Genomic DNA, 16,995 nt, shown 5'->3' with positions numbered 1-16,995 from the left:
ATATTAGCAGTATTGCCATCATCATAATTGCCTGTAAGGAACTTGGTCTTGATTCATTACAGTGCTCTGCATGTGAAGAACTTCTTGAGGCAGTGTCAAAAACTAACCTAAATTGTCTATTTGACCTCTGTCATGCTTTTGACAAACCACGTTGGTCTATGACATTTAGAGAACTTAAGAGCTATAAACTTCCTATTACAGGTCTTAGCTGTTGGAAAACAGTGAAAGATTAAGACCAGTCTTTATTGCAGCTGAATTGTTTAGTATGCTAAGCAACTGAGAGTCATATCTCTATGGAGTGAGTTTATCTAAGTATGTCTGAATGTCTAAGATGAAGGCAACAAAAAGGGAATTCCATCCTATAAAACTTTGACCTTTGACAGAAGTCATTTATTTATTTATTTATTTATTTATTTATTTAAGTACTGGGGACTGAACCCAGGGCCTCAGCACATGCTACTAAAGCATTCTATCACTGAGCTACATCAACTCCCATCCTGTAAGACTTTGAAAGGCAATTTTTGATTGTTTACAGAAGGAAGAATTGTAAAGTCTTTTTCAGATTTGATCATTATCACACCATGATACCACCAGCATGGACATTTAACCTTCAGCTCAATTCACAAAAGGGACATTTTTGTTTGTTTGTTTGTTTTTACTAGTCACACAAGCTTGGGGTGATATAGTAGTCAAGCTTCTATGGGCATGGACAAAGTTGGGATGCAGGTTTCCTTTATCATATGTTACTTGAAAGCCCATCTCAGACTGAAGTCTGCCACATGTAAAAATAGTTATTTTATTACACCCCCTCCACACACACACAGCTCACTTATTCCTATAAGCTAAGAAAGTCATGAGCATGGATAAGCACCATGCATGAAACTTTAGTTCTAATGTAGAAATAACCAGCCATATTCTGATCACTCAACCTTCCAGATACAAAAGGTGCCATGGTTTCCTATTAAATGAGGACAGAGGAGATAAGGTGTTAGTTAGCTTTCTATTACTTTAACAAATACTAGGGAAAATCAATGTTAAAAGAGGAAAGATTGCCTGAAACAGTGGCACATGCCTGTAATTCCAGACACTTGAGAGGCTGAAGCAGAAAGAACACCAATTTTGAGGCCAGTCTAGGGAATTTAGCAAAACCCTGTCTCAAAAAAATAAAAAAAAAAGGGACTGGGTATATAACTCAGTGGTGGTAAAGCACCCCTGGATTCAATTCCCAGTACCTCCCCAAAAGAATAAAGGTTTAATTTTGTTCACGATTTTGGAGGTTTCAGACCATGGTCAGGATGACACATTCTTTTTGGGCCTGTGGTAAGGCAGCACAACATGGTACCCAAGAACTGAGAGAGTGACAGAAATAGACCAGCATTCCACAATTCCCTTCAAGGATACTCACCCAATAACCTAAAACCTCTGACTCGGCCCCACATCCAAATGCATTCCACCACTTACCAATGGCATCAAGCTAAGGACAAAGCCTCCAATTTAGAATAGAAGACATTCTAAATTCAAACTATATCAGGTGATTGAGGAGAGGGCATGTTGAGAGTGGGGTAAACATGAGACCAAACACATTTCTAAGTCCAAGTGCTATTCTGAGGGTATAACACTTGCCAGATTCTTAAAATTACCTTTACCATTGTACTAACCATATTTTAAAACACTCAAACTACCTTTTTTGTTAAATAATAAATCTCTGGAAATCAATTTTCAATAGCAATTATTGATAGCAAGTTTAGGAATCATGTGGTTTTCTGACAAAGGTCCTTCAGATGTCAATTCACTTCTCTTAAAAAGGAACATGCACAAGTGTGTTTATACTGAAGTATGTTTATTTCTATAGAGGGATTTTAAACTACGGTCAGTATAATGCTCCTTTCTTCATTTCTACCTTGTGGGAAGGAGCGTGGTTTTGAACATTCCATGGGTTTGGCTGCCATTGAAAGCACCTCTGAGGAGCTTACAAAGAGTCACCGCAGAAACACTTCAGGCACGCCTTCCATTGAAGTGTCTGGGACTTCCCTCTCCTCAGGTGGGTAGTTACAACATAACTACTCTGTTGTTAAAAAAAAAAAAATGACCCAATCAGATGGAATTGGCTGCTTTATGTTATACCATGTGTATGTTTTCTGCCTCAGAAAACAGTTGCCAATTCTTGTACCTATGGTAGTAGGCTCCCTGTGTGAGAACTGCTTGAAGGTGGTCCCAAGTGCAAATCTATTTATTGAGGGCATACTATTGTTAGGCATCATCTTCAAGTTTTAGAGCTATATTAGAGTATCAGTATAGAAGTATAGGAAATATAAATGGTTCCAGAATATGTTTGCTATGATTCATAACACTTGCCCAGAGTGCAAGGAAATTGTCGTTCAACTGATATGGTGGACCAAAGTTCCCTATATCCAGATAAACCACTGCATGGTTTAATGAAGGAGTTTATTTGCAAGCTGCATTAAGGTATTAATAATAACCATTTCGTTTGTATGGCACATTCGCACATATCATTTTAGTTCATGATTACAGCAATCCAGTGAATCAGGTATTATTTATGTTGCGAATATTTTTACCTATGAATAAGGAAACTCTAGAGAAATTTGTCATAATTATGAAGTTTAGGTCCATATATAGAACTGATTTCATGATGAAGTCTTCAACATTAAAAAGTTATCTGTTGCTGGACATGGTGGCGCACGCCTGTAATCCCAGCAGCTTGGGAGGCTGAGGTCAGAGCATTGCAAGTTCAAAATCAGCCTCAGCAATGGCAAGGTGCTAAACAACTTAGTGAGAATCTGTCTCTAAATAAAATACAAAATACAGTGTCCATGAGTTCAATCCCTGGCACACCCCCCCCCAAAAAAAAAAAGATTTTTTTATTGATGGAAGAATGTTCTGGTGCCTAGTGAGCTTCCTTTCAATGATTGGTAGTCACTCCCTTTTTATGTGAAAGGAACTTGGTATATCATTTGAAAATAGATATTTAAAATTGGTCAACTTGTATTTTATGTCAAATATGAAAGTACAGTAAATTCTCTAAATATTGAAATCAAGAATGCTTAATGTTCACCAGGTACAGTGATACATGCCTGTAATACCAGCAACTCAGGAGACTGAGGCAGGAGGACAGCAAATTCGAGGCCAGCATCAACAACTTAATGAGGCCTTAAGCAACTTAGTGAGACTATATCTCAAAATTAAGAGTAAAAAGGGGCCTGGGGAATAGCTCAGTTGGTAGAGTACTTGCCTTGCATGCACAAGGCCCTGGGTTCAATCCCTAGCACCCCCACACACAAAAAAAAAATTAAACTAAAAAGGGTTGGTTATATGGCTCAGTGGTTACACACCCCTGGATTCAATTTTGTTTTGTACTATGAAAAACAAAATTTAAAAGATTAATTATTAATTATTATTTTCCAAGTTTAAAGACCCAATCTATGAGATTTTTTTTAATTCTAGGAGTAAAGCAGAAGATTATTGTAAATGGAAGTATTTTAACATAAACTGCATGAAGTTATTGATTCTGGCTGTTAGCATGACTATCCATGCTCTGTGCCTAAAAAGAATTGAAATAAGGAAGAAACATTTGCAATGAAAAATAAGAACTTAGCTCCAAAGTAAGAAGATATACTTATTTTTTCTTTTTCTCTCTCCAGACCGGAGTCGATCTGAGTTAGATTTGAGTGAATCATTTACAGAAGACTTAGAAGATACTGTAAGCATAAGAAGCAGATCGGTCCCTGGGACTTTAGACAAAGACTTGGTAAGTTGTATGTGTAAGAGTCCAAGATATGACAAAAGAAGGTCATGGTCTTGCTCCAAGTAGTTCCACTTTTAGGTGATGATGAGTTACCTAAAGGAACTTAGTTATCTAAGTTATCTCTTCCTGTTAGTCTCAACATAATAAGTGCTACTAAACCAGGTATGGTGGCGGCACATGCCTGTAATCCCAGCAGCTCAGGAGGCTGAGCCAGGAGGATTGTGAGTTCAAAGTCAGCCTCAGCAATTTAGCAAGGCCCTAAGCAACTCAGGGAGACCCTGTCTCTAAATAAAAATAAAAAGGACTGGGGATGTGGCTCAGTGGTTAAGCATCCCTGGGTTCAATCCCAGTACCAAAAAAAAAAAAAAAAAGGAGCAACTAAAAGAATTATTTATTAAAAAGCAACTAATCAGGTTAATGATAGATTATCTCTAGCAAAGTATCTGTCAAGAGATTTATTTCCATTCCTGGCTAAAGGCTCATCAGTTTGTCTAAACCTTGGATCTAAGGGATCTTGGCATTTTCTAAACCAAATATTACTTTCTGACTATATATTTTACATGACCCTTTTTTATATATCAAGTTGTCCCCAATGAGCTGCCTTCCTGAGACTAAATTATATGAGAATTAATGTTCCAGTGCACTCAATTATAAAATGAGAAGGTTAAATTCGATTATTGTTAAGGTTACTTCCCACTCTAATATTCTGATATTCTGATTTCTGTAACTGCCATAATGAAATTTGAACTCCTTAGAAGAAAGATATAGCACAAATGTTAATTGATATTAATAGTTTTTCCAAAGCAAGCCAGGAAACTTAGAGCTCTGGAACTAAATATTATTTACTGCAGCATAAAAAGCTGGGAAAGTACTTTAAAATCCACTAGAATAAAGAAGGTATTTGGGCTGGGGATGTGGCTCAAGCGGTGGCACGCTTGCCTGGCATGCGTGGGGGCGCTGGGTTCGATCCTCAGCACCATATACAAATAAAATAAAGATGTTGTGTCCACCGAAAACTAAAAAATAAATATTAAAAAATTCTCTCTCTTTAAAAAAAAAAGAAGAAGAAGAAGAAGAAGAAGAAAGTATGCAATGGGATCTGATGATTCCAAGACTTACTTTTAAAGAACTGCTTGCCTTTAAAGAACTGCTAACTCAAATGTTATTAAACTATTCCTGTCCTTAGAAAACTATGAAAATCTTCAAATTCATAGTATGAAGCCAGCCAGTTAACCTCTAAACTCAAAGTTGATTTTAAAAATTGTTTAAAAACTAACATTGTATTCAAACTGATTTATGAAAATATATACAAAACTTAGCCGGGCACAATGGTGCACGCCTATAATCCCAGTAGCTTGGAGGCTGAGACAGGAGGATCTCCAATTGAAAGCCAGCCTCAGCAACTTAGCAAGTCCTTAAGCAACTCAGTGAAACTCTCTCGCTAATAAAATATTAAAAAGGGCTGAGGGGCTGCGACTATAGCTCAGTGGTAGAACACTTGAGTAGCATGTATGAGGCACTAGGTTCAATTTCAGCGTTGCATATAAAATAAATAAACAAATAAAATAAAGGTCTATCAACAACTAAAAAACATTAAAAAAAAAAGGTGCTGAGGATGTGTCTCCATGGTTAAGTGCCCCTGGGTTCAATCCCCAGTACCCCAAAAAATATATATGTATGTATGTATATATTTTTACATGAATGTGTGTATATGTATGTATATAATTTAAATATAATATTTATAAATTTATATATATTTATATAAAACTTGAAATATAATATTAAGTAAAACAGTAGTGAATCAAAAAATATTGCAATAAGAGTAAGTTTTATTCTAGGTATGAGTTAAAGAATTAATGTATATAAGAAATCTGGTAACATTGTCACTATATTTGAGAACAGGGCTAGGGATATAGCTCAGTTGGTGAAGTAAGGAGTAAGGCCCTGGGTTCAATCCCCAGCACCATCAAAAAAAAAAAAAGAAGAAGAAGAAGAAGAAGAAGAACACACAAAACTAAGTCAAAGGATTTTTGGCAAAATTTTTGGCAAAATTCTACAGCTTTATTTAATAAAAAACTAATTTGAATATGATTTCTCAGATACTACTAAATATCTAAAAGGCCACAACATATTTCACTTTTAAATATTGATGTGAAGGAACTATTTTCATTAAAATGAGAAAAGGGGATTCTCACTGTTGCTATTATTAGTGAACATTGTTCTAAAGGTTCTGAAAAGTGCAATACGAAAATAAAATGACCTTTATAAATATTAAATAAGATATTAAATTACACATTTTGCTAATAAAATGCTTGCCTGGTCAAAAAACCCTATGTGGTTTAGTGACTAAAAGCTACTAGGATTAGGGTTGGGGTTGTGGCTCAGTGGTAGAGCATTTGCCTAGCTTGTGTGAAGCACTGGGTTCGATCCTCAGCACCACATAAAAATAAAATAAAATAAAGGTATTGTGTCCATCTACAACTAAAATAAATGAATAAATAAATAAGGTACTAGAAATAACAAGAGAATTTTAGAAGACCAATAGCTCAGCTATTCTGAGTTTATAGCCCTGGTTGGGGTAAGCAATAGATCCCTGAACTAGCCAGAAATGTAATAGGAAATCAATCAACAAGAAAGTCATATATGGCCTTGATAAGCACTCTGAACATTCATGTGGAGGATTGGGGGGAGGGAAAAGCTGATGGGCACAAGCTATGCAAACATCTCTGGCTGATCATAAACCTGAGCACACTCGAGAAAGCCCTAGGGAAGTAACAGATGGGGGTGACTTAAAAGGTGACTGATCTTGATACACTCTAAAAACAACACACAGATCCACTGAAATGAGGATGAAGGGTCACTGGCTGGAAGTGTTTGAGCACAATATCTTCACAATCATTAACTTACCATTAAATTCTGCACACACAGAGATGAATCATAGGAAGTTTGTTAAAAGTAAAAACTGAGCAGAGACATTAGCAGACACATGGGACAGAAAACAGTTTCTAGAGATGAGTCCAGGCAAGATGCTAAACCTACAAACTAAAAATGAAGCATATAGAAACAAGCAACAGTAGCAACCCTCAGAATCCAGAGTTGTTACAATACATGAAGGCAAATAAATATTGGTTCTTTGAGGAGATCAACCATATTGACAAACTAGGACTTTCCTAGCCAGGATTTCTCAATCTTGGCACTATTGATATTTCTGACTATATAATTTTTTGTTGGAGTGGGAGGAATTCTCTTTTGTGTAAAGTAGTATGTTTGGAAGTATCCCTGATCTTTACCTAGGCACCAAAAACTCTCCACCAACTGTGCCCTCAAAATTCCCCAGACATTACCAAATGTCCCAGAGAGGACAAATCCATCTCAGATGAAAACCAGTGAGTTAAAGTAAGCAAGAGTAGCCAAGAAAAAAGGTGAGAAGACACAAATTACAAAAGGAGGAATAAACAAGGGGATACAACTGCCCACATAACAAAAATGTTAATGATTATAAGGTCATACTATGAACAACTGTACGCCAACACAATCAACAGCTTAGATGAAATAGATACATCTTTAGGAAGACACAAAGTACCAGAAATACCTCAGAAAGTAGAAAATCTGAGTAGATCTGTAATAAGTAAAGATATTGAATTAATAATTTATTATTTTTTTGCCCTTTTTTATTGGTGTATTATTGTACATACTGATGGGATTTGTTGTTACATATTTAAACATGCACACAATACAGCAATATAATGTAGTCAATATCATTCCCCAATATTTTTCCTTTCCCTCCCCTCCTCCCTCCCCCAGTCCCTTTCCTCTACTCTGAATTAACAATTTAAGCCTTATTTATTAAAAGAAAAAAGATCACAAATCTAGCTTTGTGGACCTTAATTGGCATTATTTGCAATTCTAGGATCTGCTAGCAGTGTGGACCAAAAGTAGTTTGGAATGCCTTACCACATGGGCAGGTTATACTTATAGGCAGAGAAAAGGGAGTGACATATAGAAGATGGAAATAAAGTATAGAGACAGCCTAATTGGTCACAACTCAAGTCTATCTTATTTAAATGTGATTTGAACAGTCGGCTGTTTGTGATTGGCCATAGGTGTCTACTTTTACAAGAGTAGGTTGCAGTCTATTTACATATCATGTTCGGTTGCAGTTCACTGTTTGGAGAAATTAAAGCCAAACTTAAAATATGTGTGGAGGAAGCTTTAGGCCAACCTTAAAATTTCCCAAAGAAAATCCAAGGCACAGATGGCTTCACTAATGAACTCCATCAAGTATTTGAAGAAGAAGTAATTCTAATAATTCACAAATTTGTTCAAAAATGAAGGAAGAAATATTTCTGAACTAATTTTATGAGGTCTGTATTATACTTATAGCAAACCTAGATAAAGACATCATAAAAAAGAAAAGAGCTGAGTATGGTGGTGCATGCCTGTAATCCCAGAGACTTGGGAGGCTGAGGCAGGAGGGTTTCAAATTCAAAGCCAGCCTCAGCAACCTAGTGAGATCCTAAGCAACTTAGTGAAACCCTGTCTCAAAATAAAAAATAAAATGGGTTGGGAATGTGGCTCAGTGGTTAAGTGCCCCTGGGTTAAATCCCTGGTACAAAAGGAAAGAGAGAGAGAGAGAGAGAGAGAGAGAGAGAGAGAGAGAGAGATCTCGGTTGAGTGAGCTACAGACCAATCAATATCCATTATGTCTGTTTTTGGAGGGGTGGGGTTTGCCAGGTATTGAACTGGGGGGGGGGCACTGACCACTGAGCAACACCCCCAGCCCTATTTTGCATTTTATTTAGAGACAGGGTCTCACTGAATTGCTTAGCACCTCACCATTGCTGAGGCTGGTTTTTGAACTCGTAATCCTCCTGCCTCAGCCTCCCAAGCCACTGGGGCATCCAGTATCTATTATGAATATAGATGCAAAAATCCTTAATAAAGCCAGGTGTGGTGGCACATACTTGTAATCCCAGGGACTCTGGAGGCTGCAGCAGGAAGATCACAAGTTCAAGGCCAGCCTCCTTCACTTAGCAAGGCCCTAAGCAACTTGGTGAAACCCTGTTTCAAAATTTTAAAAAGGCCTGGGGATGTGGCTCAGTGGTAAAGCACCACTGGGTCAGATCCCAGTATCTCTCTCTCACACTCACACAAAGTCCTTAATGAAGTATTAATAAATTAAGTCCAGTAACAAAAGAGAATCATATACCATAACAAAGTAGGATTTATTGCAGGTATGTAGGATTGATTTAGCATTCAAAAACAAATTAATGCACCAAGTGTAACTGTCTCAGCCAGGAGAATCCCAAGTTTCAGGCCTGCCTCAAAATTAAAAAAAAAAAAAAAAAAAAATTAAGTATTAGGGATGTAATTCAGTGCTAAAGCGCCTCTGGGTTCAATCCCCAGTACTAAAGAATAAATAAATTAATGTAATAGCCACATCACCATGGTATGTGCAGTAAAATTAATTAACAAAATCCAATATTCATTCTCAACAATTTAGAAATAGAAGGAATTTCCTCAGTCTAGTAAAGAACAAAGTTACTACAACTTAACATCATACTTAATGGCAAAAGGAGCCAAGTTCTTCCTACCTAAGTGGAGGAACAAAGCAAGGATTCTTTTCTTCTGTCCTTCCCCTCCCTTCCCTTCCTTCCCCTCCCAGCCTCCCCACTCACTCGTTCGTTCCTTCCTTTCTCTCTCTCTTTCTCTCTCTCTCTCTCTCTCTCTCTCTCTCTCTCTCTCTCTCTCTCTCTCTCTCTCTCTCCCCCCCAGGGATTGACCCAGGGATGCTTAACAACTGAGCTATATTCTAGCCCTTTTATATTTTAGCTAGAGACAGGGTCTCACCAAGTTACTTGGGGCCTCACCAAGTTGCTGAGGCTGGTTTTGAATTCATCATCCTCCTGCCTCAGCCTCCTGAACCACTGGGCTTACATCACCATGCCTGGTCAAAGTAAGGATTTCTGTTTGTACCACTTCTATTCAACATTGTACAGGAAGGAGATTTTAGCTATTCCAGTAAAGAAGGGAGAAAGAAAAGAATGGAAAAGAAGATATCTCATTGGAAATAAGGAAGTAATTATCTTCCTTACCTGAAGATGATATACTTTTGTGTATTGCAAATTCTAAAACATATGCAAAAATATGACTAGAACTAATCAATTCAATAAAGTTGAAGGATATTAAATAAATGCATAAAAGTCAATTGTATTTTATATACTAGAAATGAAAAACTGGAGCCAGGTGTGGTGGTATATAACGGAATCCTAGCAAGTCAGGAGCAGGAGGCAGAGGCAAGAGGATTGCAAGTTTGAGGCCAGCCTCAGCAATTTAGCCACACCCTGTCTCAAAACAAACAAACAAAAAAATTAAAAGAGGAGAAATGAACAATTGGACAATGAATTTAAAAATATAATTTCATTCACAATGTCATGAAAAATATTAAAGAAAGACTTAGGAATTAATTTATTTTGAAAAGTGTAAGATGTGTACGTTGAAATTTACAAAAATGTTGCTGCACCAAATTAAAGATCTAAATAAATAGAGACATGTTCTATGTTCCTTGATTAAAAAATTTACTATTTTTGAGATGAAATTTCTCTCCAAATGAATCTATAGATTTAATACTAATAAAAATCCAGGTAGTATGTTTTGTGGAAATGGAGATGATGATTTAAAGTTTTTATGAAAATTCTAAGATCCCAGAAATAAAATTTTCAAATTTGAAGAGAAAGTTGGAAGACTTATACTAATAGATTTCAAAATTCACTATGCAAAGATAATAGTCAGTACAGTGCAGTAATGGCATAAGCAATCACAAACCCAAAATAATAATAATAATTATTATTCTCCTCCTCCTCCTCCTCCTCCTTTTTTTGTACTGAGCTTCATCCCCAGCCCTTTTTATTTTTTATTTTGAGACAGGGTCTCACTAAGTTACTTAGGGCCTTTCTAAGTTGCTGTGGTTGACCTTGAACTTGTGATCCTCCTGCCTCAGCCTCCTGAGTTACTGGCCCAAAATTATTTTAAAATTAAAAATAAGTATGTTCCCTAAAGGGAATCTTCTTAGAGGCTGGGGAAGTAGGAATTGAACCCAAGTCTGAATGATTCTAAATTTGCAAACACTATTAGAAACGAGACTCTGTCCTCTACCTCCAGCCCCTGTCTACTCCTCCAATGCTGTAATTCAATTTGACTTGGGGGGGGGGGATGTGTCCTAGGAATGGGGTGATTTCTAGATATTTTAATCTGATTTTCAGATATTTATGAAAGAAAGTTGTGTTTCAGTTAAAACAGTTTCTAGGAAAGAAATGAATGAAACCACTGATTTTCTCTCCTTTTTTAGATCTCCTTGGAAGACACTGAAGGCGTTGACTTAGCTTCCTCCCAGTTTTCTGCAAACACCCACAGTCTGGCAGGTGGCCTGTCAACCGTAAGCAGTTCTCTAGCACACACAGAAATTTTCTTCTTTCTCTTGTTAATTTTCTGTGCATTTCCAAAGAAGAAATGAATGTTCTTGAGAAAATGTGTGAGACTGAATTAAAAATCATTGTAGATTCCTACTTATCTTTTGCCTACAGAGTACTATTTAGTCTAACTTTATGAGGGCTTTATCTAAGGCTCCTGGTTCCTTCCATGTTTCTTGCCCAGGCTTTAAAATCTCTTAATTCTTAGCCTTTTTTAAAAAAAAAATATTTATTTTTTAGTTTTAGGTGAACACAATATCTTTATTTTACATTTATGTGGTGCTGAGGATCGAACCCAGTGCCTTGTGCGTGCATGCTAGGTGAGCACTTTACCACTGAGCCACAACCCCAGCCCCTAATTCTTATTCTTTTATGTTGGCACATACATATAATCCAAGTTGCTTTAGAAGCTGAGGCAGGAGAATCTCAAGTTAGAGGCCAGCCTCAGTAACTTAGCAAGACCCTGTCTCAAAATAAAAGATAAAAAGGGATGGGGATGTAGCTCAGTGGTAAAGTGACCCTGGGCTCAATCCCTAATACCAAAACAATAAAAAAAATTCAAAAAATTCTCTTCATTCCCATTTTATAAAGTGCCTGAAGAGAAGAGTTTGAAGGTTCCCAACACAAAGAAATAATGCCTTTAAGGAGATGGAAATGTAATTACCCTTATTTGATCGTTATACATCATGTGCATGTATTGAATTTTCAAACACTACCCCATAAATTTGTACAATTTTGTGTGGAGTTTTAAAATTATCTCTCCATTTTCTAGTTTAGGCCCAATTAACTCAAGCCTATAAATGATTTTAGTTCTCTGCTGGCAAATTTCCATGACACCATTCTCTCCACTCCCCAACTGTCCTCCACACCACTGTCAGTCAATTTGCAAAACATACCACTCACGCAGTGGTACATGCGTGTAATCCCAGGGATTTGGGAGGCTGAGGCAGGAGGATAGTGAGTTCAAAGCCAGCCTCAGCAAAAGCAAGGCGCTAAGCAACTCAGTGAGACCCTATCTCTAAATAAAATATAAAATAGGGCTGGGGATGGGCTCAGTGGTCGAGTGTCCCTGAGTTCAATTCCTGGTACCAAAAAAAAAAAAAAAAAAACCCATATACCACTCAGATGTGTCTAGTGCAGCTTCCCACTGCCTACAGAATCAAGCCCATTCTTTAGTGTTCAAAGTGTTCCTTGAGAGGAAGGTTTTAGGAGCCCCTGTGTCTTTTTTTATTCTTTTAATCTGTGTGCCTGTAAGTCTTTTTCTTTGCTTCTCTGACTTCTATTGCTCTAATCCCCCTTTTCTTTGGATCATTGGCTGTCTTAAAGAATGCTCAAGCAGGCTCTGACAGGAAGTGGACCTACCTAAATGTACCTGATGCTGATTCAGACACTGTAAGTTTTCAACCTTTCTTTTTCCTTCTTTCCAACTGTACTTCACAAATTCCATGGTTCGGGAAACATGATTTGGTGGGCAATTCTTCCAGCATATATCTTTTTCTGATTTGTGTCCCATTAACCAGAGATTCTCTTTTGTAAAGATGCATGAGGTTAGGAGAACTCAAGTATTCCAACTAATTCAACATTAGAATCTGGGTGCTAGTCAAAAGACACCATGCAAACCTCCAAGCCAGTATTGGTGGTGCATGCATGTATACTAGTGACTAAGGAGGCTGAGGCAGGAGAATCACACATTCGAGGCCAGCCTGGACAATTTACTGAGGACCTAAGCAACTTAGCAAGACCCTGTCTCAAAATAAAAATAAGAAAGCCTGGGAGCCAGGCTCTGTGTCACATGCCTGTAATCCCAGCGGATTGGGAAGCTGAGACAGGAAGATCATGAGTTTGAATCCAGCCTCAGCAATTTAGCGAGGCCCTAAGCAACTCAGTGAGACCCTGTCTCTAAATAAAATGCAAAGCAGGGCTGGGGATGTGGCTCAGTGGTCAAGTGCCCCTGAGTTCAATCTCCGGTACCAAAAAAAAAAAAAAGAAGGGCTAGGGATGTAGCTCAGTGGTAGCATACTCCTAGGTTGAACCCCCAGTATCATAAAAAAAAAAAAAGACACAATCTATAATGACTCATCATTAACAAGATCTTTGGAGTGAACATCTTTATAGTCACAGCTAGGGCTTGCTTAAGAGCATCAAGTTTGGCTAGGAGTAAAATTGCCATACTACCTTAAATTCTCCCAAACCTCAGCATTTGTGGGTTCTTAGATTTTCTTCTATACCATGGGAATCCCCTGCTTTCAGAGACTCCTCTTTGACCATGTGGCTACAGAGGGATGTGAAGACACAAGTCATACAAGGAGATAGTGAGATGTGGTAGGAGGGCCTCCAACTAGAAACCTAACCTCTCTGAATGTTTTGACACTGCCAACAATTTTTGTGATCCAGATGTGTGGGGATTAAGGCTTGATTGAATTGATATGAGAGAATTGAGGCTTTTTTTTTTTTTTTTTGGTGGTGCTGTTGCTGAAAGCTCGAGCTTGGTCCTTGTCCCCAAAGTCAATCCAATTAAGAGGACATGGTTTTGAGAAAAAGGAAAAAGAAGTTTTATTGCTTTGCTAGCAAATGAGAGGCACAGAGGACTCCCAGGTCATGGTTTTGCCCTTTAGGGAAAACAGCTAGCTTTTTCTTAATGTGGTATTGGGAATTGAACACAGGGCCTACATGCGTGCAGAGCAAGCACTCTACCGACTGAGCTATACCCCTAGCCCTAGCACAGCCCTTTTAAAGAAGCTATTTAAAGGCTGCATTCCAGGTATATCCTGATAGTTTGATGAAATTCACTTGTTAATTTGACATCGCCTTCTCCTGAAGGACTGATATCTCAAGGTAATCTTGTTCCCCGTCCCCAGGTTAGGGAGGGGGAGAAGGAGAAGTGGAAAATAAAAACATATCCTATTTAAAATAAGCAGCAAGGGCTATATTCAAAAGGTGATGTGATCACTGTTACAGTGCTGGGGATGGAACCTAGAGCCTTGTGTACGCTAGGCACAGCACTCTACCACTGAACCACATCCCCAGCCTCTTGAGGCTTATTCTTGAAGCCCTTGCTACTCAAAGCCTGGTCCGTGGACCAGTTTATATAAACTGGGATAGACTCCAAAACCTTTTCAGTTCACAAAGCCTGTAAGAGTCTGGATAATTCTTTTATGGCTCTCCTAGACCAAAAGCAACAACTGACTAGTCAATTTATTAAGTCATTAGATCTAAACAATTTAATAATCACTTGGGCACTAACAATAACCGTTTGGCAAAATAATATCTTGGCTCCATTCTTAAGTAGCTGCAATTACTTACTGATTAGGACATATGTGTCTGCTGAGCCTCACATGGTTTCTCAAATCTTGGAATCTGATTAGACATCATCACTTTCATTTCCCGTTCCACATTTTTATGAAATATTTGCTTTGTGTTGCAGAAACTGCCAAAAGTTCAACTTCACGTAGCCATTGAAAAAAAGTATTATGATTTAACGGTGACACTGGAAACTACTAGTTAGTATTGTAAAGTTCTGGCGATACATCGGAGAGGGCGGGGGGCTTTGCATACATCAGAACAAATCATCATGAGGCGCGGGAAAATTGAACAACAACCCTGAGTCAGGATTAGTGTATACATTGGCGGGAACAATCAGGGCAGGAATGATTGGTGCTCCTAGGTGGGGTACACATTCAAACTGATTGGTTTGGACCCTGAATATCTACGTGACAAACTGCACAGGGTCTTGAATGCTTACGTGAGGAGTTGCACAGGACCCCAGTCCATAAATCACTAAATGGCCAGTAGGGCCTTGTCCTAACTGCCTCAGGAATTTAACCCATGCTTTGCAGTTTTAGAAGCAGGTTTACAAGCCTGGTCCTTTACACTTTAACTCAGGCTCTGCGCCTTAGAATCAGCTTGGAAATTTTACCTTTACAGTATATTGTGTGGTGTCTGATAGATGATGCTGTGTTTTCTTTAAAATATTTTCTGATGCTCCTGTGAACTTGCTGTTGTGTTCTAGGGTACTTATTGTTTGGGAACTTTGGATCTAGGTGTTTGTTGGAAAAGCATTATCTCAGACCCCCACCCAGACTGCATCATTAGTCAAAATCTTCATTTTTAAAAGATCCTCAGGTGCCAGAACAGTGGCACATGCCTGTAATTCCAGCAGCTCCAGAGGCTGAGGCAGTAGGATTGCAAGTTCAAGGTCAACCTCTGAAATTTAGCATGGCCCTAAACAACTTAGCCAGACCCTGTCTAAAAATGTTTTTTAAAAAATAAAATAAAAGGAACTGGAGGGTGTTACTCAGTAGTTAAGAACCCCGGGGTTCAATCTCAGTCCAAAAAAAAAAAAGGGGCTGGGGATGTGGCTCAAGCGGTAGCGCGCTCGCCTGGCATGTGTGCGGCCCAGGGTTCGATCCTCAGCACCACATACAAACAAAGATGTTCATACAAACAAAGATGTTGTGCCCGCCGAGAAATAACAAATAAATATTTAAAAAAAAAAAAGTCCCCAGGTGATTTATATCAATGAAAGTTTGAAAAGCACTGCTGAAAGTCACCTACTATGCATGTACATTTTGTCGCTTTGTTTTAGGAATGAGAAAGACAAATTTGGTTACTCTCTCTCTCTCTCTCTTTAAGCTGTAGTTTCCAAATAATTTCAGAATTCCTGATTTGCTTTTGCCCTTGTCTTAAGCTTAGAAGAGAGACAGGAGCATTGTCACAAACATACTATTGTTTGAATAGCTCTACTCTAAGCGATTGAAGGAACACAATGACTTTTGTAACAGTCTCTCTCTCTCTCTCTCTCTCTCTCTCACACACACACACACACACACACACACACATACATGTAGAAAACCTAAACTCTCTTTGCATTTACCATAGTCTTCAGTGGTTTGAAGAAGAGGGTTTATGAAAACTACTGGATCATTCCATCATTCATGAAAGCCTTCTATGGTATTCATGCATGTTACTGGTCTATGTGAAAGTCTTGTTAATGGTACTGGCAGCCAAGCCAAGGAATCTACTAGATAGATTGCAGCTGGTGAGATTTCAGTTGCCCACCAGCATGGGAAAAAAGCAAAGGACCCCAAAGGAGAAAACAAATTTAGTGTCTTTAGCTAAAACTGGAGAGAAGCAGCTGCACGGTTTCTTTCTCTGCAGGTCCTATAGAAGCAGTTACAGTTTAACAAAACAAAAGCCAGGAAATATACATATGTAAATTTAGCTGGCTTGTGTTAGCCAGAAAACAAGTCACAGTTTGGGCTTCACTGGCATCTGGGGGGTGGGGGACCCCAGGTGGGGTGGGGTGGGGATTTCTCAATTTCCATTCTCAGCACGAGGAAGTTTGGAAGCTAAAACAATTAAGATCTTTTCATTCCGAAAGGGTCTTCATTTCATTACAAAGATATAGTTTTTGCTTCTAGCACTAAAGGATAATTTTGTTGCATGTAATTAAAAATAGGCCTCATGTCATTAGTGTCAAAAGCCTCGTTTATTCTGGAAGATTTGGACCTTTGGGGAATTTTTTATTTTATTATTTGGTAGGGCTATGATTTTATTGGTTAGTGTTATAGTTTGTGGATTGCTATTTTACGGAGAATTACAAAGCCACTTCCTACATAGCCACAGAGTAACTTGAGGAATCAAAGCAGATATCAGTGCATGAGCTCCTGCCCTTGCTAAAGCTAAAGTTCCTGCCCTGGCTCCCAGAAACTGAATGCGTGCTCCTTGTTGAATGTCAGAGAAAGAAGTTTTGCTAGCACTGCG

General features: G+C 38.3%; 1 protein-coding gene across 4 annotated transcripts in view; it reads left to right on the top strand.

Annotated features, from left to right (window-relative positions):
• Positions 1-16,995, top strand: part of Sytl5 (synaptotagmin like 5) — a 241,552-nt gene that overhangs the window by 199,112 nt on the left and 25,445 nt on the right. For 3 of the 4 annotated variants that reach the window (XM_021725559.3, XM_040273390.2, XM_078034971.1), the window contains 4 exons: positions 1,912-2,041; positions 3,660-3,766; positions 11,112-11,198; positions 12,559-12,624. In XM_021725559.3, coding sequence (XP_021581234.2) covers positions 1,912-2,041; positions 3,660-3,766; positions 11,112-11,198; positions 12,559-12,624 — 390 coding nt within the window. The remainder of the gene's footprint in view (positions 1-1,911; positions 2,042-3,659; positions 3,767-11,111; positions 11,199-12,558; positions 12,625-16,995) is intronic. The other variant, XM_078034972.1, reaches the window with a different exon arrangement.

This window comes from Ictidomys tridecemlineatus, chromosome X (assembly GCF_052094955.1).
Source record: "Ictidomys tridecemlineatus isolate mIctTri1 chromosome X, mIctTri1.hap1, whole genome shotgun sequence".
Classification (NCBI taxonomy): Eukaryota; Metazoa; Chordata; class Mammalia; order Rodentia; family Sciuridae; genus Ictidomys; species Ictidomys tridecemlineatus.
The sequence above is the reverse complement of the archived record's forward strand: the minus strand, read 5'-3'. Positions and strand labels throughout refer to the sequence as shown.